Source organism: Perognathus longimembris, unplaced genomic scaffold (assembly GCF_023159225.1).
Source record: "Perognathus longimembris pacificus isolate PPM17 unplaced genomic scaffold, ASM2315922v1 HiC_scaffold_5797, whole genome shotgun sequence".
Classification (NCBI taxonomy): Eukaryota; Metazoa; Chordata; class Mammalia; order Rodentia; family Heteromyidae; genus Perognathus; species Perognathus longimembris.
The window spans coordinates 405,743-430,749 of record NW_025961263.1 but is presented as its reverse complement, the minus strand read 5'-3'; the positions used below and the strand labels follow the sequence as shown (position 1 = coordinate 430,749).

Genomic DNA, 25,007 nt, shown 5'->3' with positions numbered 1-25,007 from the left:
CTCCTTCCTTCACTGCCCTAACGTGGTGAGACACGGTGACCGACTCAGATAGTGGTGCTCCCTGAGCTCCTGAATAAATCCCACTTGGTTACAGTATATAATCCTTCCACACACTGCAAATCCCACTGAGAGTTTCTTGCAGGTCTTAAGAGATAGGCAAATGAGGTGGCCTGTGTTGTCAAAAATGGAATTAGGCATCTTCCTTCTGTTTTTTGAAGAGTTTGAGGAGGGCTGGTGTTCATTTTGAACACTTGGTTAGAATTCACCAGCTATATAACCTGGTAGTCTTGGGCTCTGCTTTGTTGAAACTTCTCAATTATGGAATCTCTTTGCCTCTTACAGTCTGTGCACATTTTCTATTTCTCTCCAAATCAGTTTTGGTAGTTTACGTATTTCTAAGAATTCTCAGATTTTATTTGTTGTGAATTTCTTCTTTGGCAATTTTTGAACAATTTTGCAGACTCAGAATTATCTAATGATATTGTCAGGTATTTCATAAACTACTACAATATGATTAGATAGCTCATGAGTAGCTATTCAGAATCAACAACACTGGAAGAAATTTATAACCAATTTATAAATAACCAGATTGACAAAAATTTAGCCTATGGTAAGAAATGAATAGGCAGTGTTTATTATGATCAAACACGTAATTCTCTAAACTATCACATTTGTGTGGTAGATATGTAATTTATAGTAAACTAAAGAGAAGGTCCTACATTGTGACCTCCTGGTATAACTTTTTGAAGTTCAGAAAAATAAATAATAGAGGTGACAGAGAGAGACAAGATCTTTTCCAAAAGTAACCAAAGTCTGGGTAAAAATAAATTTATACAAGTAGCATTCATCAGCAACTCAGGGACACAGAGATCTGCAGATGCCTCAGGGGCAGGAGATCCTCTAGGGTCATCATATTCTTCTTAGACTACTGGAGGACATGACACACAGCACACACGCCACCTGTCTGACTTAACCTCACGCATACATAATCCCCAGGTCAAGCACAGCCATTGCACACATCTGGAAGATGGGAGAGAAGGATGAGGAAGGAAGAGCCAGGAGGAACGAACCGAAGCCAAGAGTCATCCCAAACCAGCATGCACTGTGAGAACAAACACCCGAGTTGTGACTACAATTGTCTCAGGATTGCAAGTGCTGAGTGTGGCAAGCCCACAACAAAGAACACAAGGCAAGTTCAAGAAGTTCTGAGTAAAACCAATGAAGCCAGCAAGATCATCCGGAGCATCAAGTGTTAACTGAGTAAAGAAACTGGCAGAAAAATATGACCTAGAGCCTTGGTTTTCCCAAACCCCCTTCAGCAACTACTGAACAATGATAATGGGTGAGGGGGAGGGAGAAGCTGGGTCTGTGACTCACACCTATAATCCTAGCTTCTGGAGGCTGAGATGCAGACCATGGTTTGAAGCTGGTCCTTTCTTCAATCCTAGAGAACCTCTCTCCAGAATGACTAAGATGGACTGGAGGTGTGAAGGATACACTCATATGGGTTGAGTATGGCCTATCTGCACTGCCTGAACCAGAATGGCTAGGATTCTTAAGGTCTGGGTTTTGGAATATTGCATAGACACAAGCTTTCTTGGCACTGGGTCAAGTGTAAACATGAAATTAATTCATGTTTCATATGTACTTTATATGCATAGCTGGAAGGTAATTTCATGACAAACTTCTGGTGCCACATCAGGTCAGGTGTGGCCTCTTCCCCTTGTGGCATCAAGTCAGTGCTCAGAAGGTTTCAGATTTCAGAGCATTTGAGATGCTGGATGTTGAACCTGAATGTGGGAGGGCAAAATGGTACACCTAAGTCCAAGTTTAATATGTACCCCCACAAACCAGCATTTCTACCTCCAGGACCTCCTTTAAAAAATTACTAAGTACACACTGGCAGGCACAAAAAAGGATATCCATTTTAATATTAGTAAGATTAAACCCAGCACTGGTCGCTCACACCTGTAATCCTAGCTACCCAGAAGGATCACCATTCAAAGTCTACAAGAAAAGTCCTCAAGATTCCATCTCCAAACTAACCAGCAAAAAACAGGGCTGGAAGTATGGCTCAAGTGGTAGAGCACCAGTTAGGCAATAAGCCAAGCAATCATGAGGCCCTGAGTTCAAATCTCAGTACCAACAAAAATAAGTCATCATCAAATTAAAAGCCAAAAAGAACACAATCTTTATTCAACAGGAGATTGCTAAATACTTTGTTCACATAGTAAAATAACATGTAGTAGTAAGAAAACTACAGTCATCAAAAGAGGGGCTGGGAATATGGCCTAGTGGCAAGAGTGCTTGCCACTTCATATACCTGAAGCCCTGGGTTCAATTCCCCAGCACCACATATATAGAAAGCGGCCAGAAGTGGCGCTGTGTGACTCAAGTGGTAGAGTGCTAGCCTTGAGCACAAAGAAGCCAGGGATGGTGCTCAGGCCCTGAGTCCAAGCCCCAGGACTCGGGGGGGGGGGGGGGGGGGGGGGGACAACAACACCCAGTCATCAAAAGAGCTAGACAACATAATGAAAGACTGCATAATGCATAAGCATGTGCACATCCCAGCCAGGTTCCAAGCACACAAAAAGCAGTGCCATAAAGTCTGCTCTGCTTTGTTTGTTTGACCAACACAAAAGATAAATCGGCAGAAGATTTGGGCATAACACAAACTTCATGTTTGCTTATATGCATTTTCCACAGTGAGAAATAGCTTAAAAAAGTTGGGGTAGCTAAATGAGCAGTAGAATGCAGAGACACCCAACACACACACACACACACACACACACACACACACACACACAGTCTTGTCTGCCCCTCAACCACACACACACACACACACACACACACACACACACACACACACACACACACACACACACACACACACACACACACACGGTCTTGTCTGCCCCTCAACCTCGTTCCTTCACAGGTGCTGTTCTGTGTCAGATACCTCTTTTCTCCAATACTTAACAAAACACAAAAGCTGCAGCCCACCCACACCAATCTCCAGGGCTTCCTCAAAGTAAGCACCACACTTATTTACGTGCTCAATTATGGTGCAACTTTTATGAAGTGACTGACGTCATTTTTAAGTGTAAAGCTTCTGCCCTCCTCCCCCACAAAAGCCATGGGGTCTTTACTATGTGGTTTCTGTACCAGCTATCTTTAACAGCAAAGTGTTGCACAACTGCTTATGTTTCAAAAGATATTTATACACATAGGCAGCAAACATTTTTTCTTCTACCCAGAAGCCCCACCACCACTCAAACGAGCATGGAGGCAAAGGAGGCGTGAAGAAGCTGCACAAGGCAGCCTTGCGGGCCCGGTCCTTACTCATACAGCAGCTGGGCAGTGAACCTAGACAAGTGGTTTGATCTTGCTGAGTTTGCTACGAGTGGGAGAATAGTTTCTCACTAATCAAATACAGTTCTACTAACCAGTAATCTACTAACCAACTACCTTTCAGAGCACTGTACAAAATGTGCCTGCCATTCAAATTAAACAGGGACAATTTTCTTTTGTTTACCTTCCCCTATGGTTTAGCCCCTGTTGTCACTGTATTTGATTTCAGTACCCGGGGTATTGAATTTATGTTTGTCTGAATCAGGGAAGGGAAGGGGAACATCAAAGTGGTGAGACAAAGGGTAAAATGAACCAGTGCAAAAAGCAGTACTAAAGAGACAATATGCTATAAACCAACTGTATAACTCGGGAGTGGGGAGGGGTGGAAGGGGGGGATTGAGGGAGGAAATAACAAGTTTGATAAGAAATGTACTTACTACCCCTCTGTATATCACCCTGACCAACAACAACAACAACAACAACAACAAACAGGGACAGATTCCTCTTGAGAGTAAATGGTAAGGGAACGGGGGAGACCATGCCTCTTAACTGCTAGCACCTACTTCATGGTACGTGTCCTCAAGCTCCCCGTCATAGATCCATCGGTAGAGGAAGCTCAGAACTGGATGAGACACTAAGCTCAGAATGTGCTGCACCAGAGACCGCAGGTATGGGTCTCCCGTCTTTGTGTAGGCGTGGACAGATGAAGCCAGCTCACCTCCTTTCCTTCCTGGGGGGGGTGGGAGGGGAGGGCACATACAAGGAAAAACACCTAAATTAATATTTATGAGACAAAGCAACTAAGATGGTCAAGTAACTGAAATCAAACATGTCTCTTCCTTCAAATGCACACACATCTGAAATGGAACATTTTTGGATCTAGAAGCAGTAGCAGCATGCAATAAGCATGCAGATCCAGATTCGATTATAGCTTACACAAACTTAAATATGAGTGAAGAATTTCTCTTATGGCTGGTAGGTATTTTTTCATCTGCAAAAAGGTTTTCAGCAGCAAAAAGTCTTTTTTGACTGAGATACGTTAGTGATACAATTCAGTACATATATATGCCATACCCTACAGGCATAAAAACAAAACTTCTAAGGATCAATACTGACATGGCTTGGGGTACAGTGCTAGTCTCAATTCACTGATGGAGGAGCTCAGTAACTAACAGGTTTGCAGGGCGAGAGGCTGTTCTGTGAATACAGAAGAGATTTGCATAGAGGGAAGGAGTGGCAGAAACCAGCTTAAGAAACATGTGCATAGGAATCCCTTGTGCTACAACAACTTGGGAGTTCTATCAGGCCCTGCTTTAAGCAGGCTACGTTGACAGTGCACACAGAGGGGACAGGAGGAGTAGAACCCAGATATGGAGGAGAAATGCAGGGTCCTCTTATTGCTCTTCTCTTTTTTTAGGCGCAGGGAAGTAAGGGAGGCAGAGTGTGGACAGCATGATGGTGAAGTTGGACTCAGATGTGATCAAACCCAAGTCCTGAGAATCACAGCAGAGAATGGCAGTGAGCTACAGCTCTCACTGTGGGGAAGATAGCTGGCTCTGTACACCCCATGTAGTGCCAACAGTCCTAAGATGTTACAACTATTAAAACTCTACTGTCACTAGAAAGGAAGGTGAAGTCCTTGGAAAACAGTAATTAAAGATGTGAAGCAGCAGCCAGAAATATAGAAGCTAGAGCTCAGAGAGGGGCCCAAGAACACAAATAAACATGGGAATTTTTTTTGGTCAGTCCTGGGCCTTGAACTCAGGGCCTGAGCACTGTCCCTGGCTTCCTTTTGCTCAAGGCTAGCACTCTGCCACTTGAGCCACAGCGCCACTTCTGGCCGTTTTCTGTATATGTGGTGCTGGGGAATTGAACCCAGGGCCTCATGTATACGAGGCAAGCTCTCTTGCCACTAGGCCATAACCCCAGCCCCAAACATGGGAATTTTTAACAAACCGATGGTGAGCATGGACATGACCCCCAACTCAGAAGTAATGAAACCAGAATGAGGTGCCATGGAAGCCAACGAGGCAAGTTAACAAGCAGCACAGACAGGGGAAGGGCATCCAGACCAGGAAGAGATGTCTTCCTCCTGCTTTCATCTCAGTTCTACAAGGACAAACACTGGGCCACAGTGGCAATGGGCTGCTTTCCCTATAAGCCCTTATCTGTATTCCCCTGTCTTCAATGAACACACATATGGCTATTTAAGATGGGTACAAAGCAGAACTGGATGACCAGCTCTGCAGATGAGTTTTGAAGCAGAGCACAGGGAAAGGCACACACAAGGGAGACACAAAAGGACCTTGGCAGTAATCCACCAGTGCTGCAAGAGTCTTCAGCCTTATTTTCGGATCGTACGTCCAAACCAAGAGGCGTCGTAGCGTGAGGCTACTCTCAAGTCCCAAATTCACACCCTGATCATCCTCAAGCTGTAGCTGGAAAACAACATGGAAGGTTCAAGCACAAATCCCCATGTACATGAACTTACAAATTAATTCATACAGAGTAAATACGAGGAAACAACAGTACTTTCAAGCTTCAAGTAACTACCATAATATAAAACTATAGCTATTTGGACCTCAAAACAGTATTATGAAAATGATTTCTATCTTTTGTAAATAGCATATGAAGCTACTTAGAAGAGTCTATGCAGTAATAACTATCTAACTCTTCAATTGTTATAAACAAAACCTTTACCTGGGAATGCAGAACAGAGAGTAACCGGTAGTATTCTGTGAGCTCTTGATGTAGGGCAGCACAAAAGCTCTACATGCAAAAAATAAAAAACAATTTATCATGACATTTTCATCCAAAATGGCTTGTTCTATGAAAACATGGTTTCAAATAAAGTTCAAGTAGTGTTCAGCATAATTTAAATTCTGCTTCTGTCAATGGTCTTTTAACAGTTTTAACACTGTAAATATGCATTTTGTAAATATAAGGAAATCTCATTGCTTAGTACAAAAAAAAATGAACTTGGCAGAAAGAAACTGAAGAAACTATAGTATGGTTTTCACGAAGACAAATGTGTACCACATTAGAGAAAAATCCTTTGTTTTAAGGTTATGACCCTTCTAACTTTTTAGAGTTAATGGGGTTAGGAATATGGCCTAGTGGTTAAGTATTCACCTCGTATACATGAAACCCTGGGTTCAATTCCTCAGCACCACATACAGAAAAAGCCAAAAGTTGCACTGTGGTTCAAGAGGTAGAGTGCTGGGGCTGGGGATATGGCCTAGTGGCAAGAGTGCCTGCCTCGGATACACGAGGCCCTAGGTTCGATTCCCCAGCACCACATATACAGAAAACGGCCAGAAGCGGCGCTGTGGCTCAAGTGGCAGAGTGCTAGCCTTGAGCGGGAAGAAGCCAGGGACAGTGCTCAGGCCCTGAGTCCAAGGCCCAGGACTGGCAAAAAAAAAAGAGGTAGAGTGCTAGCCTTGAGCACAGAGAGGCTCAGGGACGGTGCCCAGGCCCTGAGTCCAAGGCCCAGGACTGGCAAAAATAAATAATTTTTTTAGAGTTAAAACGTAACTTTTTTGGTGGTTGTTGTTGCCAGTCCGGGGCTTGGACTCAGGGCATCGGCACTGTCCCTGGCTTCCTTTTGCTCAAGGCTAGCTCTCTGCCACTTGAGCCACAGTGCCACTTCCGGCTTTTTTTGTGTATGAGGTACTGAAGAATCGAACCCAAGGCCTCATGCATGCTAGGCAAGCACTCTACCACTAGGTCATATTCCCAGCCCAAAACATAAGTTTTTTTAATGCCCTTAATTGACAAAATTTTTAAATTCACAAATAAATTCCAGCTCCTTGGCCACAATTTTATTTTGGTTTGTACTGTATGTTTTCCCAGCCACAGAATTCAAAATTTCTGTTTATCTCCTGTCTTGAATAATGACAAGGGATCCAATTAAAAGGCCAAGGGCCCTACACAAACTCCTATGGTAAGGGAGACCTTTGTGGCACGAGCTCAACGCTGTCAACAGAGCACACACAGGGGAAGGTCTGTTCTGCAGACACAGCCTGCAAAGAATAGAGACCACACACTTGAATGTACAACCACATAAAATACAAGTTTATTTTGCTATATTTATTTTTTGTGGATTGGGACTGATAGGAGCATTTCCATTCTTTTCACTAGGAAAGTATTAACTTTCTCAACACGAAGCAATGCTTCAAAAGTGAGCCTTTCAGGGGCTGGGGATATAGCCTAGTGGCAAGAGTGCCTGCCTCGGATACGCGAGGCCCTAGGTTCGATTCCCCAGCACCACATATACAGAAAACGGCCAGAAGGGGCGCTGTGGCTCAAGTGGCAGAGTGCTAGCCTTGAGCGGGAAGAAGCCAGGGACAGTGCTCAGGCCCTGAGTCCAAGGCCCAGGACTGGCCAAAAAAAAAAAAAAAGTGAGCCTTTCACGATGAACTGTTCCAGTTTGGGAATCTGACAGGCCATGGGATCTCAGTGAAGGCTGACCCCTACCATCTGTAACCTTGTTGGCTTGTTTCTTTGAGAGAAACAAACTGGATCCTAGGTAGGGAATGGACTTGGCCCAGGGTGGCACCAAGGTGCTTATTAAACAGTAGGTAAGTTTTCTGAAGTAATCTCAGAGAGGCAGTGTCAAATTTGATCACTATTTTTTTTTTTTTTTGCCAGTTCTGGGGCTTGCACTCAGGGCCTGAGCACTGTCCCTGGCTTCTTTTTGCTCAAGGCTAGCACTCTGCCACTTGAGCCACAGCGCCACTTCTGGTCTTTTCTATGTATGTGGTGCTGAGGAATTGAACCTAGGGCTTCATGTATACAAGGCAAGTGCTCTTTTCACTAGGCCATATTGCCAGCCCAAGTGGTCACTTTTCTAAAAAGTGGTTTACCAGCCATCATGGCAGACAAACACACTCACATACAAATCTAAAATGAAAAAAAAAATTGTGGGGGCTGGGGATATGACCTAGTGGCAAGAGTGCTTGCCTCGTATACATGAGGCCCTGGGTTCGATTCCCCAGCATCACATATACAGAAAATGGCCAGAAGTGGCGCTGTGGCTCAAGTGGCAGAGTGCTAGCCTTGAGCAAGAAGAAGCCAGGGACAGTGCTCAGGCCCTGAGTCCAAGGCCCAGGACTGGCAAAAAAAAAAAAAAAAATTGTGAAAATCGTGGTCTTGAGTAGAAAATCCAAGCGAGAACTCAATCTAAGCTCAAACCCCAGTGCCAACATTGGTGGGGGGGGGGGGAACCTCATCATTTCAATCATCAGCTGTTGATTATTATCAAAGATGCACAAGAATACACACACTAATTTATATAAGCCATTCCCACACAAACAGCACTGCAAGAACACTTCAGCACCCTCTGCACTAGTGTAGTAGAGCAGTTCCAACTCAAGATTATCAGAAAGCACTGCTAAGGTCCAGCCTTAGGAAACAATCTTCCTTTGGCATGCCTAGAGCCCGTACACAGCTAAAGCTATAAAGGGGTTATGGGTAGTAACTTCTCCAGAACAACAGGCATAAACTAACCTCTTTACCTCCTGCAGCTGGGACATATGGCCATCTAACAAGAGCATTCAACAATTCAAATAAGGTAAGTCGCTGGGCACCCATGGTTTACACGTGTAATTCTAACTCTTAAGGCTGAGATCTAAGGGCTTGGGTTCAATGCCACTCTAGACAGGAAACTCTTATCTCCAATTAACCACCAAAAAGCCAGAAGTGGAGCCATGGCTCAAGTGGTAGTACACTAGCCTAGAGCAAAAAAAGCGCAGGAGCACTTCCTGTGCTTGATGGTGGACATCAGCAACTTGACTAGCAAAAGAAAAGGGAGAGAGCTTCAGAACAGGAGCCACAGGGCTCTAGTCCTTTACCTGCTGTCCAACCGTCTGGGCAAAGGGAGCCAAAACTTTGATGTCCAATTTTTTTCACTTGCAAATTGGGGATAATTAATACACATCCTGTTAATTTTAGATGGCTACTAAAACATTTTCAAGATGAGAAAAGAAAGATGCTTTAAAAGCCAGTACTATAAAATTCTGTACAATAATACCAGAGTGATTATTAATTAGCAAGGATCTATCTACACAATCAGGCATCTGGCAAACACGGAACATGTAAGGGGAAACCCCCCACCATACACACAAATTATGTGATTTAAAGAGGGCAAGAAATTTCATTACACATTTCTCAAAAGATATACCAATTTCCAACAGGTTTATGGAAAATGCTCAACATCAGGGAAATGCAAATAAAAGGCACAATGAGATATTGCTGCGCTCCAGCCAGAACAGCTATTAGTGAAAAGACAAAATAAAGCAATTGCTACTGAAGATGTAGGGAAAGGGGACCCCATGCCCATTGTTGGTGGGAATGTAAATTAGATTAGACATTATGAAAAGTAGAACGAGAGGCCTCAAAAAATTAAAAGCAGATCTATCACGTAATCCAGCAATCCCAATACAGCATACATGTCCAAAGGAAATGAAATCAGTATGTAAACAGGCATCTGTGCTCCTATGTTTAGCCGAGAGACGAAAACGGCTTGTGTCAATAATGAATGGATAAAGATGTGGTACGTACACACCATGGAGTACTCAACTACAGAAGAAACGGAATACGATCATTTGGGACAAGATGAATGCAAATGGAGGCTGTAAATGAAAACAAACCACAAACTGCATAATTCTGTATTACCTCATTCATACATGGAATATAGAAAGTGGCTCTCATGGAAGCTGGTCATAAAACAGCAATTATCAAAGGCTGGAGCCTGGGAGGGGGCAGGGCTCTGCAATAGTAAGATAGGAGAAAGGTGCACTAGCACACAAGTGCACAGTATTGGGATATACTGCACGTTTTATAAAGCAGTATCCACTGGGCGCCGGTGGCTCACACCTGTAATCCTAGCTACTCAAGAGGGTGAGGATGATGGTTATTAGTTATTAGCAAACCAGCCCGGTCAGGAAGGTCTGTGAGACTCTAACCTCCAATTAATCACCTAAAAACTGGAAGTAGTAGAGTGCTGGCCACAGACCAAAAAAAAAAAAGTGGAATCCTAGGCACTGTTGCAGAGTAAAAGAGGCAAGTCCCCACATCTGTCCCAGGTGGGGTGATGGCAGGGGCAGGGCTGGGCTTCCATGCACCAGTTCTGACCCCTCCAGAATCCTGTTCCTCTATCCAAGAGCCTCCAATAGCTCTTCTCTTCTCCACCTGTAGTGTCTGTCTTCCTAAGCAGACCCTCCCCCACACCTCTAGCAATTCCTAGCACAGCGTTCTTTAAAATGCCCTAGTGGCACTACTAGACACTATGTTGAAAAGGAACTATACTATTTGTGGGTGGGGTTGAAGGGAAAAACTGAGAGTGAAGAAAGGGGTATCTCTGTCCAAAAAGAAATGTACTCATTACCTCACTTAGGTGCTGTGACCCCTCTGTACATCATCTGTATAACAACAAGAATGTCTTTTCTTTAAAAAGCTGCCCTGAAAGGGATTTTCACATTGAGATCTTACAGTAAGATAAGCATTTTCCTAAGCCAAGAATAATGAACATACCTGACCTACAAGTCCAAAGGAACGATCCAGACTCCTCTGGTCAGTGTATTTTCTGATTTTATTATGCAGCCATCCCAACTCAGAAAGTCTGATTGCTGTGTCCCTTACAGACTTATTTAAGTTCGCCTGAAAGGTAGATAGTCGAAAGTCAACATTTAAAAAATGAGTACTGGAATATTTATTTTCCTCATGCAGTTTTTCCTTTAATATTACAGTTCTTAGGATTTGACACAGAAGATTGAACATAATGGACATGCTCTCGTGAAAGCGAAGGGAGGCACACTGGCAGCAGGAGAGAGGGAACACGGTGAGGGCACACTTAACTAAGCCACATCACCGTGGAGTGCCCGCCTGTTGTCACCACAACTGCCAGTAGCACGGTCTGACATCAGTCCACTGAGACCAAGCCAGAGGGACATGTGAAACTACACACGAAGCAGGGCTGGGCAGAGAGGGGGTCTAGAGGGAAACCAGAGCAGGCAATTCCCAGCTCCACATCTGTGCTGTGTCTGCAGCACGCAACAGCAGCCCTGGCAGACAGGGAAACGAGCCAAATCCGGCTGTGCAGCACCCCTGGTGGACCCAAAGTTGGCAGCTAATAGCTCCGTATGTGAACTTCATGAGCTTCATTCTCTGTAAACATTTTAAACGAGACTTTCTTTGACCGTACCTTTCCTTCCACTTTGTAGCAATCTTCAGTGCTGCTCATTTTAATATGTTTGCCATCTATCCCCTGGAAGACGTACAGAAGGTCCCTCACAAGGGCTGCTTCAGTAATTTCTGTAATACCTATAAAGTTAATTTTTAAGACAGAAATTGCTAAATAACTCAAAGATGAAATAAGTCTATGACATAATTAACTGTGCTTTACACATTTCTCACCAGGGCATTTGCACGCTTAAGAGGAAAAAGAGGTTTGAGGGTAGAAAGCAGAAACTTTCTGAAAGGTAGGGGGTCTTCCACAGTGTCTCTGCCAGAGGTCTCTTGATAGGCAGCCCAGGGGAACAGCACACTTCACCTCAGGGATGACTGTGACGGTCATGTCCACAGAGAGGGCTACTTCACAGCAAGCACACTGCGAGATCCTCCTAACCCCACTAAGAAGGGACTTCGTAGCACAGAAGCTAGGTCAGAATGTGAGTGCTTGCCCAAAACAAGGCCAAGAAAACAAGAAGCCACGCCTGGAAACCTGAGACATGAATATTAGACGGAGGGCCTGAAGGCAAGAGGGAGTCAGCGCTTCCAGAGCCAGTGCACAGAGCCAGGCGCAGGGTGCATTCCGGTCCTGGGCAGACAATACAAACACACACTAGTCAAAACAGGCTGGTGAACACCACCAGCCAAACCTCACTGGGATCCCTGCCTGTTTCTAACCTGTGATTCTGACAAGTACAGAGAGAAGCTGACCTACACACCTGGAAGCTGAGTCTGTCTGTCTCCTTCCCCTTCTGTCGGCTTGCTCTGTGCGCGTGACAGCTCTGCCAGCAGGGGGAGAAAGGACGAAGATCGCTGTATCCTGAAAACTGGACCTTTTCACGTCCAGTCCAGGGACAGCCTGAAGCCTGCTTTAACAGTGACAGTACACCCATGTGTCTCATGCTGCTGTTACCAGCATTGGGTTTGCCTAAGGGCTAGCTTTTAACCTATTTGTGCTTTATATTTTAAATGTTTCTTGTGACATCATGTTAAGTGAGGCAAGCCAGACTCAGAGAGAAAGATGGCTTGTGTTTTCTCTCATATGAGAAGACTATTCTGAAAGTACAACTAGGCATGATAACGTAAACAAGCCTCTATCATTTACACACGCACAAATCGGCTAAAGGAGGGTATACTTGGGGGAGCAGCAAAGGGAAGGCGCGGGAATGGAGGAAGGGTGAGCAAATGCAGCCATGGTATTCAATATACACCACATAAAAAAAGCAACTATATGACTTGTGGGTAGGGATGGGAGGGGGGACATGGGGGGAAACAAAGGAAAGAGTGATAGTGTCCAAGAAGCAGTGTACTTGTAACCTGATTTATAGAACTGTAACCTCTGTACAACTTAATCCTAACAATTTTAAAAGTTTTTAATGCTTCTGGTAAGCAACACACAATGTCAGAATAGACACTAGTAGTCCAGTATTAATACGTCTAGTAGAATTACTAATTCACCTAGGCTAAAGCAGCTTACCGTTACATTTCCTATCTATCCCACTGCTCTTTCTTCCTGACCTTTTACTGCTTCTTTTGGTTAGTCAAGGCACAGCTTGGTAGATAGAGGGCACTGGGAGAGCTCAGAAGGAGAGGACAGTTGATTGTCGCTGAGTGCCCAGGCTCGCCAAGACGGAGTGTTGCCACAAGCGGTGCTGCAGAGCTGCGCGCACACGGGAGCTGCTGCACTGCTGAGGGCTCCTGGGGTCCTCACAGTGCCCAAATGCAGGGCTCCTGCCTCCTACCAAGGCTGGACAACACCTAGCACAGCCTCAGCAAGGGCTCATCTCCGTGTCCACGGCACACATGCTTCAAACACGGATGTTTATAGACGTTTCAGACAGACACTCAGACTTCCCTTGGGAACCTAGTACAACTTTAATCATAGTCACCGTGATGGTCTCAATCCATCAAGCAAATCATCAATGGGTTTCTCCAACACCTACACGTTTGGAACCATGACAGGCACCAGCATCTGAGACACCACTCTCTGTGGAGCCCAACTGGACAAGAGGGTGACTTTCCTAAGGGTCTGAGCAGGCACAGTGGCTTCCCAGGAGAGGCAGCCCAGGAAGACCAGAGGGAACTGTGGCAGGAGGGAGAGAACTATGCAGAGAGCCAAAGACATGCACAACCAGCCAAAAAGTGGAGCGCTACAGGATAAAAACACCAGCTGAATAAAGTGACTCTGCACCCGCTCCAAGACACGTGGCTATGAAGGGACCTGGCATAAGGAATCTGCATCAGTGGATGGGCTAGAGCAGAACTTGATAATAAGGGCAAGATGAATTCTGAATGCTCAAAACACCTTACTCACCAGTGGCGTCCCCATCTCTCCTCGACCTTGGTGTGCTTCGAGAAAGAGAGTTTGGGATACCCTTTGAGGTAGGGGTTTGTGAAGAAGGTTGATTTGCACTTATAGTCCATGCAAGACGTGACCCCAACTGCTGCCGCAGGCCTTCTCCAACTCCTGAAGCTTGATGAGACTGTCTAGAGAAAGGAAGTAACATTTATGTCTTCAAATAACTAGACTGTTTCTCAAAGACACCAAACTATCCCTAAAAACTTTAGTCATGTTGTTACACTAAAATTGTCCTTTACAAATCTGACAGGTGATACGAAAACTTTACCCAAGGGGGCAGAGCCAGAACAATCAGCCTCAGATCCACTACACTGTCTAGGCTGGTAAGAATCCTGGCCCAGAATGCAAACCCACACTGTGGTGCACCCCTATTCTACGGCCTCCCCCACAATGCTTCCCTATAGGTTGGACTTTCTCTACAAAGTGTGGCATACTCTGCCCACACATAAACACTTGAAGAGTCTCTACCAATTTTAACTTAAAAGCCGCTGCCTCTCACTCAGTCAACACTTCCTGAGCAGAGGAGCTTAAGTGTCTAGCTAGCACCGATCCACCTGCTACCCTCACTCCCTCCTGATGTCAGGGTGGCTCACTGTAATCTCGGGGCCTGGAATTTCAACGAATCTGAAGAATGCACAAACACATAAGACGGAAGGCAAATACATATCCAATGTTAAGATGGCTTTTAGAAATTTTAAGAATGTTAAAACTGCATGTGAAAATTTGACTCTGAAAATGAAATGGAAACAAGGTTTTTTCTTCATTGGTTTTGTTTTCTTTTTGTTCATTTATCTGTCTTTAGGAGGATAAAAGAGGGCACGAGGCTGCGAATATGGCCTAGTTGTAGAGTGCTTGCCTCGTACACATGAAGCCCTGGGTTCAATTCCCCAGCACCACATATACAGAAAAAAGCCGGAAGTGGCACTGTGGTAGAGTGCTAGCCTTGAGCACAAAGAAGCCAGGGACAGTCAGTGCTCAGGCCCTGAGTCCAAGGCCCAGGACTGGCAACAAAAACAAAACAAATAAACAAAGAGGGCAGGAAAGTGGAGGAATGGGGCGAACAAATGCAGCAGTGGTATTCACCAGGCACTATGTTAAAAATGAATTATACAACTTGTGGGTGGAGATGAGAGGGAAAAGTGGGAGAGCACTAGGGAAGGGGTGACATTGTCCAAAAGGGATTATACTCATTGCCTAACTTATGTAACTGTAACTCCTCTGTACATCAGTTTTATATCAATAAAAAAATAAAAAATATCCTGAAGCTGATTTAATTACTTATGTTTTTACAAGTATAACAAAAAAAATCACTACTGGGACTGCAAAACATAAAAATGAGACTGTGGACTACACTTGCCTCACAGGCTGAAACTCCTCTTCAGAAGCAGCACCCAGGTGGGTCCACCTACAACCCACTCTTGAAGCAAGAGGGGAGGAGGCTGACACAGATGCGTTCTGCTTGACCCTCAGTGGGACCAGGCCAGCAACAGCAGTCACTAAAACGGCTCACTTGAAAACAGTTGTAAATTTCAAAGGCTAGCTGGGTGCCGGTGGCTCACACCTGTAATCCTAGCTACTAGAAGACTGAGATCTGAGCACTGAAGTTCAACGCAGCCTGGGCAGGAAAGACTGTGAGATTATTATCTCCAATTAACCACCAGAAACCTGAAGTGGAGCTGTGGCTCCAAGTGGTAGAGCCTTGAGCAAAAGAGCTTGGGGGCAGCCCCCTCAAGTCCCTGAGTTCCCACTGAACAACAAAAAAAAAAAAAAAAAAAAAAAGGCTGATTCGGTTCAAAGTTCTATACAAATTTGTTTACGATAACAACTCCCAATTCCAAGATACAGATGACAATGTCAGCTTGCTCTTTCAGCTGTAATTTGAGTTTCAAATTATGTCAAATGCTATTTATTGAATTAAATGATCTTCACAGAACAAACCCACCCAATCTGTACATAATACACAGTCCCATTCTAATACCCTGAATGTAACTTTAAAACTCAAAAACTGACTTATCATTCTACTATGCTCAGAAGGAAAACAACACACACTGATCCTGATCCCCCGATCGCTTTGTGATCATCTGCTATACTGTGATTTCCAGAATTGAACAATGGCAAAAAACAATCACTTATTAATTACATACAAAAACGTGGACGGAGGTTCTGAGGCCCATTAATGAGACCGGCATCTGCTCTATTCTCCACCATGAAGTCTGTGTTTCCTCCAAACATAATTAAACTAGACAGCATGCTAAAGCACAAAGGCTGTCAATTTGCTGCTGTGCATTCCCAGATCCTGTCATCTTCATCCATGTGTATTAGTAAGGCAGAATCATCAGCTTGCCTCAGGATAATTCAACCCCGTTACTTGTTTAAGACGGACAGCACAGGCAAAGGACATAGCTTAGACGTGTGTGGCCCCCATGATCCTCCGCAGCCTGGCTAGTGCTACATGCCACAACGGTCCGTCTCTAGCTCTACCACGGCACGAATGCTTGCATGGGCTGGCGTTACCCTGGGAGAAAAGGCTGTGGCGCAGGCACGGGGCCGCTGAGGCCGCACATGCTGGTGCTGCTGATGCCGCTGCTGCCCGCGCTGCCGGCACTCGGCACGGCCTGGGTGCTCCGGTCCTGGTAACTCAGGGGGAGGGTCTGAGGCCGGGCGCAGTAGTAGGGAGTTGAATGGGCATCTCTTGGCAATGGCTGAGCAAATAATGAGGCATAGCTAGACACCTGAAATGAAAGGGCAATAAGACACGGAGATGAGAAATTACAGGGGAAGCTTACAGGAATGTATACTCCTGCTCTCCTGCTCTGCTCCATTAAATTCACACTTCCTACTGACTACACAATAAATTAGTGGAGAGACTTCTGAAATGTCAGAACCAACAAGGGTTTATGAGCTATGAGCTTTCTGAACCGAAATAGCTACTAGTTCTGAGCATTTTATTTAATCTGCACCCCAAGAAACCGAAACTCATATACTTTCATATTTAAATCTATTAAGTAGTTGTACAAAGGGTTTCAACTCCACAAGTCAGGTTATATGAAATTCACAAAAGGGACACTATGAAATAAATCAGAGAAGCTCAATGTCCAGATCAAGACTTCTGAGAGAAATACAACTAACTCTTCTACCTACTTGGCCTTTGCAACCAAGTGTCTCCAACGGAATACTTTATGCACCAGATCCAGGGTGGAGGGGTCAGGCTGGCTGTGCTCCCCAACAGTTTACAGTACAAAACAGCCCTCTGCAACCACAGGAATAACACACCCCAAAGTCTCTAATAAGAATCAATCTTTTAGAGGGAAAAAGAAAGATGGAGGGTGAGTAATTTCAAAATACAGTGTAACTAGGCATGAGGAGGGCATGGGAATCCTCATCGAAAGCTATTAACCAACAGGGAGCTGGAGAAGCAGAAAAGAGAAAGCAACAGAGGGTTATTCTGAGCAACACATAATACACACACCTGAAATACCACAGCAAAACCCCTAGTAATTCATACTTAAAATAAAGGATGAGCTGGGAGCTGGTGGCTCACACCTGTAGCCCTAGCTACACAGGAGGCGAAGATCTGAGGCTGTGGTGCAAAGGCTGTGATAGGAGGCTGTGGTCCAGCTCCAACTGTCAGTCTGAGACTCATCACCAATTAACCACTCAAAAACCGGGATGGAGCTGTGTCTCAAGGGATAAAGCATCAGCCTTAAGCAAAAAAAGCTAAGGAACAGCACTCAGGCCTGGAGTTCAAGCTCCAGTATCCATACAAAAAAAATTTTAAAGGACAGCAAAAAAAAAAAGGTTTAGATATAGTGGTAGCACCAAGGGAAGGAGATGAGGATAAATTGGTCTGTGTAGTTTATTTGTATGAAAGTAGGACAGTGAAACTACCAAAATTGCTCTACAAAGGGGGAATGGGATGGGGAAGAATGGTGGGGGGAGACTCTGGGTATGTGTCTGAATGTCATGATGAAACCTTCCTATACAACTACTGTACACTAATAAAAGAAAAAAGATCAAATCTTTTACCTCATTTGGCAGCTTGCAACTGTAATCCTAGCTCAGGTGGCTGTGATCTTAAGATCGCAGCTCAAAGCCAACCTGGGCATGGAAGTCTGTGAGACTCTTGTGAGACCCTTCTCTCCAATTAACTGCCAGAAAAACAGATGTGGCACTGTGGCTCAAAGTGCTAGAGCAAAAGGGCTCAGGGCTAGCACGTAGGTGCTGAGTTTAAATCCCCACAACCACAATATAATAAAACTGACCTTCCAGGAATAGAAAAGGCTTTTGCTTTTCTTCAATTATACTCTTACATGCAGGTGGCTGCTATCAAAAGTTAGTGTGAACCTCCAAAGAGAACCACTGAAGTGCCGTAGAGTAGCTTACCTTGCTTGCTTGCTTGCGAGGGTCCTCACTAAGGTTCAGCAAGAGGTAGAGTATTGACCAAGTATTTTTCAAAACCCCCTGTTTAGAAAAAATACTAAAATTGTCACTTCATACATAGTTTTATTTTCTTCTCTCCTAAATTATACTCATCCCCAAAGTATTTTTTTACATGTGTGTGTGCCCTGGGGTTTGAACTCAGTGCCTAGGTGCTATCTCTGAACTACTCAAGGCTAGTACTCTACCACTTGAACTATAGCTCCACTTCTGGCTTTTTGGTAATTAATTGCAGGTAAGGGTCTCATGGACTTTCCTGCCTGGGCTGACTTTGAACCATGACGTTCAGATCACAGACTCTAGCCTGAGTCACCAGCGCGCCCATTGAAATGCATTAAATCTGTGCTCATTAAACACATCATACATAGCACTACCTAGCAAAAGGTTTATAGAGATGCTGCTCACCTCCCTACAAAGGTACTCCAATAACAAATCTTTGACATTACCCGTTTTTTAAATTTGTATTGCTATCATAAAGGTATACATAGAGAGAGAGGTTACATTTACATAAGTCGGGTAATGAATACATTTTTTTGGACAATGTCACCCCTTCCCTTAACATTACCCAATTTTTAATAACAACCCTGACACCTCTACAAATATTTTTAGAATTTCCCAAACACAGTAAGAAGAGAAATGTCATCATAAAATATGCACCTCTTCATCCTTTGTTAATATCCCATTCAGGACAAAAAAAAAAAAAAAGGAATCCTGAAGCACTCAGCTGCAGGGAAGGTGCCCCTCCCTCCCTCCCCAACTCCCTCCCCCCCCCACCACAGGTCTCCATGCACAGTCATCACATGTCACTGACTCCAGCCATCTATCCCACAATCAGCCTGTTCTACCTCAGCTTCACCGAGCAGCCGATTCAGCTTGTACACCCTTACCTTTGGGCTGCACAGGCTACCTTTTCCACAAAACAAATTACTGGATGTGTAAGCAGCACCTTAAAAGGGTGCCTTTGTTGAGCCTATAAATTAACTGAAAACTGGGCACTTAGCCCTTCTATAATATGCTCTTTCGTCTGAGGTGTTCTCTGCTATAGTAACTTTACAACTACCTCAGACTCCAGGAAGAACAAGATTCACCAGTCAGCATCTTGTCCCTGAAGACAAACTGCTCTTCAAAGAAATGTCATCTTATCACCTTAAAGAGAACAGTCAAAGTGCAGGAGTCCATTCACCAGCTTACTTGGCCCAGTTCTGCTGGTTCTGTTCTGGTGGTAAAGGGGTAACATCTCTGGATCTCTCCAGAGACAGTGAGGTAATAATGAACCAGGCCGTATTGTGAACTATGCCTATCTTCTCATCCTCTGCCCCTAGTTCTTCCCCTGCTAAACCTTACTTCTAATGTTGAACTGTTTGAAAAGAAATACTATCTACAATAAAGCCATTAGTGATTACAAAATAATGTAATGTGATGGCACTAACCCACCACGAATAGCCCTTCCCCTCAAGCTCCACAGACACCCTCTCCACCCAAGCACGGACTCCACAATACCTGCCCATACCTGCGAGTGAAGCTTTCTGTGAAGCTCTGAAAATAACGCAGCATCTGCCTCTCTCCTCTGCCGAATAACTGAAAAAGTTAGAAGACAAAGTCAGTGTGTTAATCACATATACTGAGGGCCACGTTCATGATACTGTTTCATCTACAGTTATCATATGAACTCCAGAGTGCTAAAAAGAACCCCAACCTTCAGTGTCCTAAGAACCTGTGTCAAGGAGCTCTGAGGCTGGATGGCCCATCTATGCTCTCTCTTTTTTTTTTTTTTTTTTTTTTGGCCAGTCCTGGGCCTTGGACTCAGGGCCTGAGCACTGTCCCTGGCTTCTTCCCGCTCAAGGCTAGCACTCTGCCACTTGAGCCACAGCGCCTCTTCTGGCCGTTTTCTGTATATGTGGTGCTGGGGAATCGAACCTAGGGCCTCGTGTATCCAAGGCAGGCACTCTTGCCACTAGGCTATATCCCCAGCCCCATCTATGCTCTCTTGACATTTGTAACATATGGAAAATATTAGGCTAGAATCAAAGCATTTTGTGAAAACTGACTACGTAATAGAAATGGCAGCTACTAATTAAGTGTGTAAGGTTGTCACCAATTCAACTAGCTAATAACAAAGTTAAACCTAGGAAAGAAATGGGAAATAAGAAAAGCTTTGGATTCCAAGGTTCAAAGACAGTTCATGTTTTCATCAAGCTCTACAGTACTGCTTCAGCTTGTTTTAGTATAGAGATACTGTTTCAAAATAAAAACCAAAATAGCTTATTAGTTGATTTTCATTTCACTAATGTGTGTCTTTGGAAGGTCTAGTTACACTGAGGATTACATGAAAGCAGGGGGAGCAAATGAGTGCATGCTGTGTGTTGCTCCATGACAAGGGAGAGGTTACACCAGATGAGGGTACGAGTGACCACCATTATGGAGAAAGCAGATGCAACTGCCTGGAAAGGTGCTGTGTTTAGTTAACCCGGAACAGGCATGGTGGTATATGCCTGTAATCTCAGCCCTGGGGAAGGAAGCTGAGGCAAGGGAATCACAGGTTCTAGTCCCAGCCATCCTGGACTACACAGCATTCCCAGGAACAGATCCTACCATCTAGCACTGCTGGGATGAATCACACACAGGGGATGTGCAATTCCAATTAGAACAGTTCTTTCAAGTGTTCCTACATAGAAAGGAAAAGCTATCTTTAAAAATGTGCTATACAAAGTGCATTCAATGGAGTGCATTCAGTTAAAATTAAATGCCACTTACACTTTTAAAATAGAAAGGTATGCTACATAAATACAGCCATTGGATTGAGCAAGTGATGTTCTTTCCTGAGAATAAAAATTTCCCCCAATATACGACAGTTGCAAGTTAAAAAGAAAAAAAAAAGCAACGATGACTATTTGTAAGCGATGTCTGCTGACTTGAACTGCTAAGCAGAATGAAAAACCTTGAGTTACAATGCACCCCACAAGGAACAAGCAGATGTGAAATACTGCCGATCCATGTTTACTTTTGGTGTCTGTTTGGTATAAAATGATACTGTCATTTTTTATTTAAAGTCAGCCACATGAGATGGAAAAAATAGCTTTTCTGTGTTATTCCAGAGAGAGAACTACTATAACACAACTAGTCCAAGATGCCAACAACTGCAATCAAACTTCCAATGCCTAAGATCTCATGACAGGTGACAGGAGAACGTGGTCACGGGACCTCAGGCGATGAGTGAGGAGTGATCCCGGGAGGCCACATGGTGAGCTATGCGTGGCGATACACCACCACGGAAGCAGCACCCTACAGCAACAGCACGCGACATCAGCTCACAAACACAGGAAACACACGTGGCATTAAAGTAAGCAACTTTCATCACTAGTAACAGTTGGGGTTCTAGGTACTGACCTAAAACATAAATCCCTTTGGATTTCAAGAGTAAGAGAACCATGTTCTTAACTCCAATCAGAAAGACATAAAAGGAAAATAAGCTTTATATGTTAATAGCAGGTTACAAACTCCATTTTTATATTCCTCTGTAGTCTGTAACACAGTATCTAACCCATTTATCCGGGGGGGGGGGGGGGGGGGGGGGAGAACAGGTTGCAGATCTCTAGAAGGGAGAGATATCAAAAACCATAGATGGTACCAAATCCTGTATCTTTTCTATCAAATCCCGAATCTTTTCATTTAGAGGATGCACTTTATTGCTTTCACTGGCATATCTGAATTGTCAGGACCACAACTCTTAGGCTTTCTGGTTACTATTAGGAAAAATAAGGTGGCTGGGCATGGTAGTACACACCTGTAATCTCAGCTACTTGGGAGGTGGAGGGAGGAGTATCGTGAGTTTGAGGGTAGAGTGGGATATGTGGTCAAAGTCTGTCAAAAAGGACACATCAGCTATGTGGACACAAGCATTGCTATCCTACAACAGTTGACCTGAGAGCAAGAAGGGCAGGCAGGCCGCTGGACACTCTAGATGCAGGATGATTCAGGCACTGGGTCCAGTCCAACCAAGTGGGACAGCGTGAGATCTCAATGCTCAGGCACATCGTTTAAAATTTAACTCGTTTCCTTTGGGATTTTTTTCTTCAGTATTTTCAGAACATGGCTAACCACGAGTAACTGAAACCAAGAAAAGGAAGCAGCAGACAGGAAGAGCCATGGTCCATGCTTGCTGAGTGACACGAAGGCTCTGGTACAGTAGATGGGTCTCTGCTCCAGCCCTGGATGGGCAAAGACACCACGGCCTGATCTGCCTGCGTTCAGGTCACAACGCCCGCTGTCACCAGCCACTCCATCTGTTCATCACACAGCCCTGAAACACACCATCCACTAAGATCACGGGCCCACAGCAGTTTATAACAACCAGTGGGAGACTGTGTCAAGCAGACTTCCCACAGCTGTGATTGGCGTTTTGCTAAAACACTTGGAATTAAGGCCAAATCCACTTCACTGGGAAGTTTAACAGCCAGGCCCCTGAAGGAAAAAGGCTGATTTTCAGGCCAGGCCTCTTTCTAATCAAGCTGCTTCCACAGCCCAGAAATGGTCAAGAGTGGAGAACCAGCCTCTAGTAGAAAACCACTGTCCAACCAGAAGCACAGCCTTCCTGCACAGGCTGCCTGCCACTCAGAGCTGAGACCTCATGCTGCAGTCCAGAGGGTATGCAGCAAAGGCAGATCCCATCCACCCAACCACTGACAAAAGGAGTGCTACTAGGTAGACAGCCTTCCTTTCCACCACTTAGGACAGTCTGCCTAAGAACCAGAATGCTTGCACAGTTCTAAAGCACTACACACCTGAGGGTGACAATGAATAGAAGCAAAGATGGATTCAGTGAGAGTGGTTCACTGCTCAGATAGCACTCTATGTAACCAGGTCAAAAAACACAAAATAATCAATACTGCAAATCACAGGAAAGCAGAAAGTCATCAAGCCATTCTGCCTCCCATACTCTAAAACCAAACTGTCTTGTTGTAGCAGTATTGAAAAGCAACCTCCTCCACTATGTTCTAAAAGTTTTAATCCCAGGATAGAAGTGAGTTGTCCTTACTTTCTAATAATACCTTAAAATATGTACATTTTAATAATACACACATTAAAATGTCTTAGAACTACAGACATACATGTATATGCATCTTCATATGTGTACATACATCCTAAAGTTGTGTCAAGTTTCAGAATCTAACACCTGACATTTAAGAAAAATACAGAGGAGAAAGATGGCGCCGAGACAATAGGGAGGCACCCCGACTCGCACCAACTGAATAGCGAGCTGGGAACTCCAACACCCAACACTCCACCAAGAACCCAGCAAAACCAGCATCCAGAAGCAGTGGAGAAACGCAGGAAAACAAAAAGGAGCAAAAAAGAAGAACCGAAAACCTACACGGAGCCGGAGATTAATCGGGGCACCCTCCCCCCACCAGCCGGCCCTGGCCCAAACAGGGTCAGGCTGGGAAAGGGAAACCCGGCGATCGGCAGACAGGTTGCCAGGAGCGCAGAATCCATATAGCGGGAGACCCCACGGACACAAAGCAGGGTGCGGACCAAGACACACCCAGCAGCGACGAGAAGTTCGGGTCCACACCGGATTCGGACAAGGGAACCCAGCGCGGCAGAAAGAGGGAACGGGGGAGCCACCACGACACTTCGCCAACCCCTGAAGGGCCAACGGCGGTGCGGGACACGCACACAAAGCAGCAAAAGTGAGTCCCCCATAATCCCTTCCCCCAACGGGAGACCCAAGCCCGACAAAGACGATATATCTCCCTCCCTCCCCCTCCCCACTCCCGTGGGAACAAAGATTCCCCAAATCAGGCGGGAAGCTCCCAGCAGGCACTGGGAAGCCAGTCTAGCAGGGGAAGGGCGGAACAGCCCCAAGCCCCCAAAGGTTCCTGAACTGGCAGAACCGGCCCCGTCCCCTTCCCAACAGGGGCCAGGGACGGCCGGCAGGGCAAGCCCCACCCGAGGCGCCTAGACCTTGCAGACTCTTACAACTAAAATCACAGGCGCTGGTGGGCAATACCAGCCCAGCAGGGTCACCTGAGCCTGATCTCGTTCCCCCTCCTCGAAGCGGAGGCGAGGTCTGAGGGTGCCAAGCCACACCCGGACAGTCGATCCCACTGGGCCCCACACATACTGCTTCCCCCCCCCAACGGACTCGCGGGAGGGCGCAAGCACAACCCAACAACCCAGGGCTCGCTCTGGGAGGCAGACCCCACTTAAGTGCCTGTTGTAGGGGACTCACAGTGCACAGGAGGGCGGGGCCCCGGCGAAAGCGCCCGCTCTGATAGGCGTGCCCTGCACTGGTGGGCGGGGCCACAGCGACAGCACCTGCTGACGCAGACACGCCTACACAGAAGGGAGGGAAGAACTACACAGACTTCCAGATGCGCAAATCACAAAGAAACATAACTCAGTTCATCAAAGGACAAGCCAACTCGCCAGCTCCAAAAAGCAGCACAACTGGAGAGGAGATGGAGAATAAAAAAGCAAATGAGGACATGTTAACAGGAATGATCGAAACCGTCAGAAATGAAATCAGAAAACAATTCCAGGAGTTTAGAGCGGAAATCTGGAAGGACACCCAGGAAGCCAAGAAAGAAATGGAAGCAAAACTGGATACAATGCAAGCCTCGTTTAAAGA

At 45.2% G+C, this 25,007-nt stretch overlaps 2 protein-coding genes across 2 annotated transcripts in view; both read right to left on the bottom strand.

Moving 5' to 3' along the window:
- The window catches only part of LOC125345518 (guanine nucleotide exchange factor DBS-like), a 928,411-nt gene that overhangs the window by 651,336 nt on the left and 252,068 nt on the right, over nucleotides 1–25,007 (bottom strand).
- Nucleotides 1–25,007, bottom strand: part of LOC125345520 (gamma-tubulin complex component 3-like) — a 45,959-nt gene that overhangs the window by 8,580 nt on the left and 12,372 nt on the right. The window contains 9 exon segments of the mRNA XM_048337655.1: nucleotides 3,915–4,081; nucleotides 5,657–5,789; nucleotides 6,052–6,120; nucleotides 10,885–11,010; nucleotides 11,555–11,673; nucleotides 13,895–14,067; nucleotides 16,454–16,671; nucleotides 18,323–18,400; nucleotides 19,887–19,954. Of these exon segments, the coding sequence (XP_048193612.1) occupies nucleotides 3,915–4,081; nucleotides 5,657–5,789; nucleotides 6,052–6,120; nucleotides 10,885–11,010; nucleotides 11,555–11,673; nucleotides 13,895–14,067; nucleotides 16,454–16,671; nucleotides 18,323–18,400; nucleotides 19,887–19,954 (1,151 nt within the window).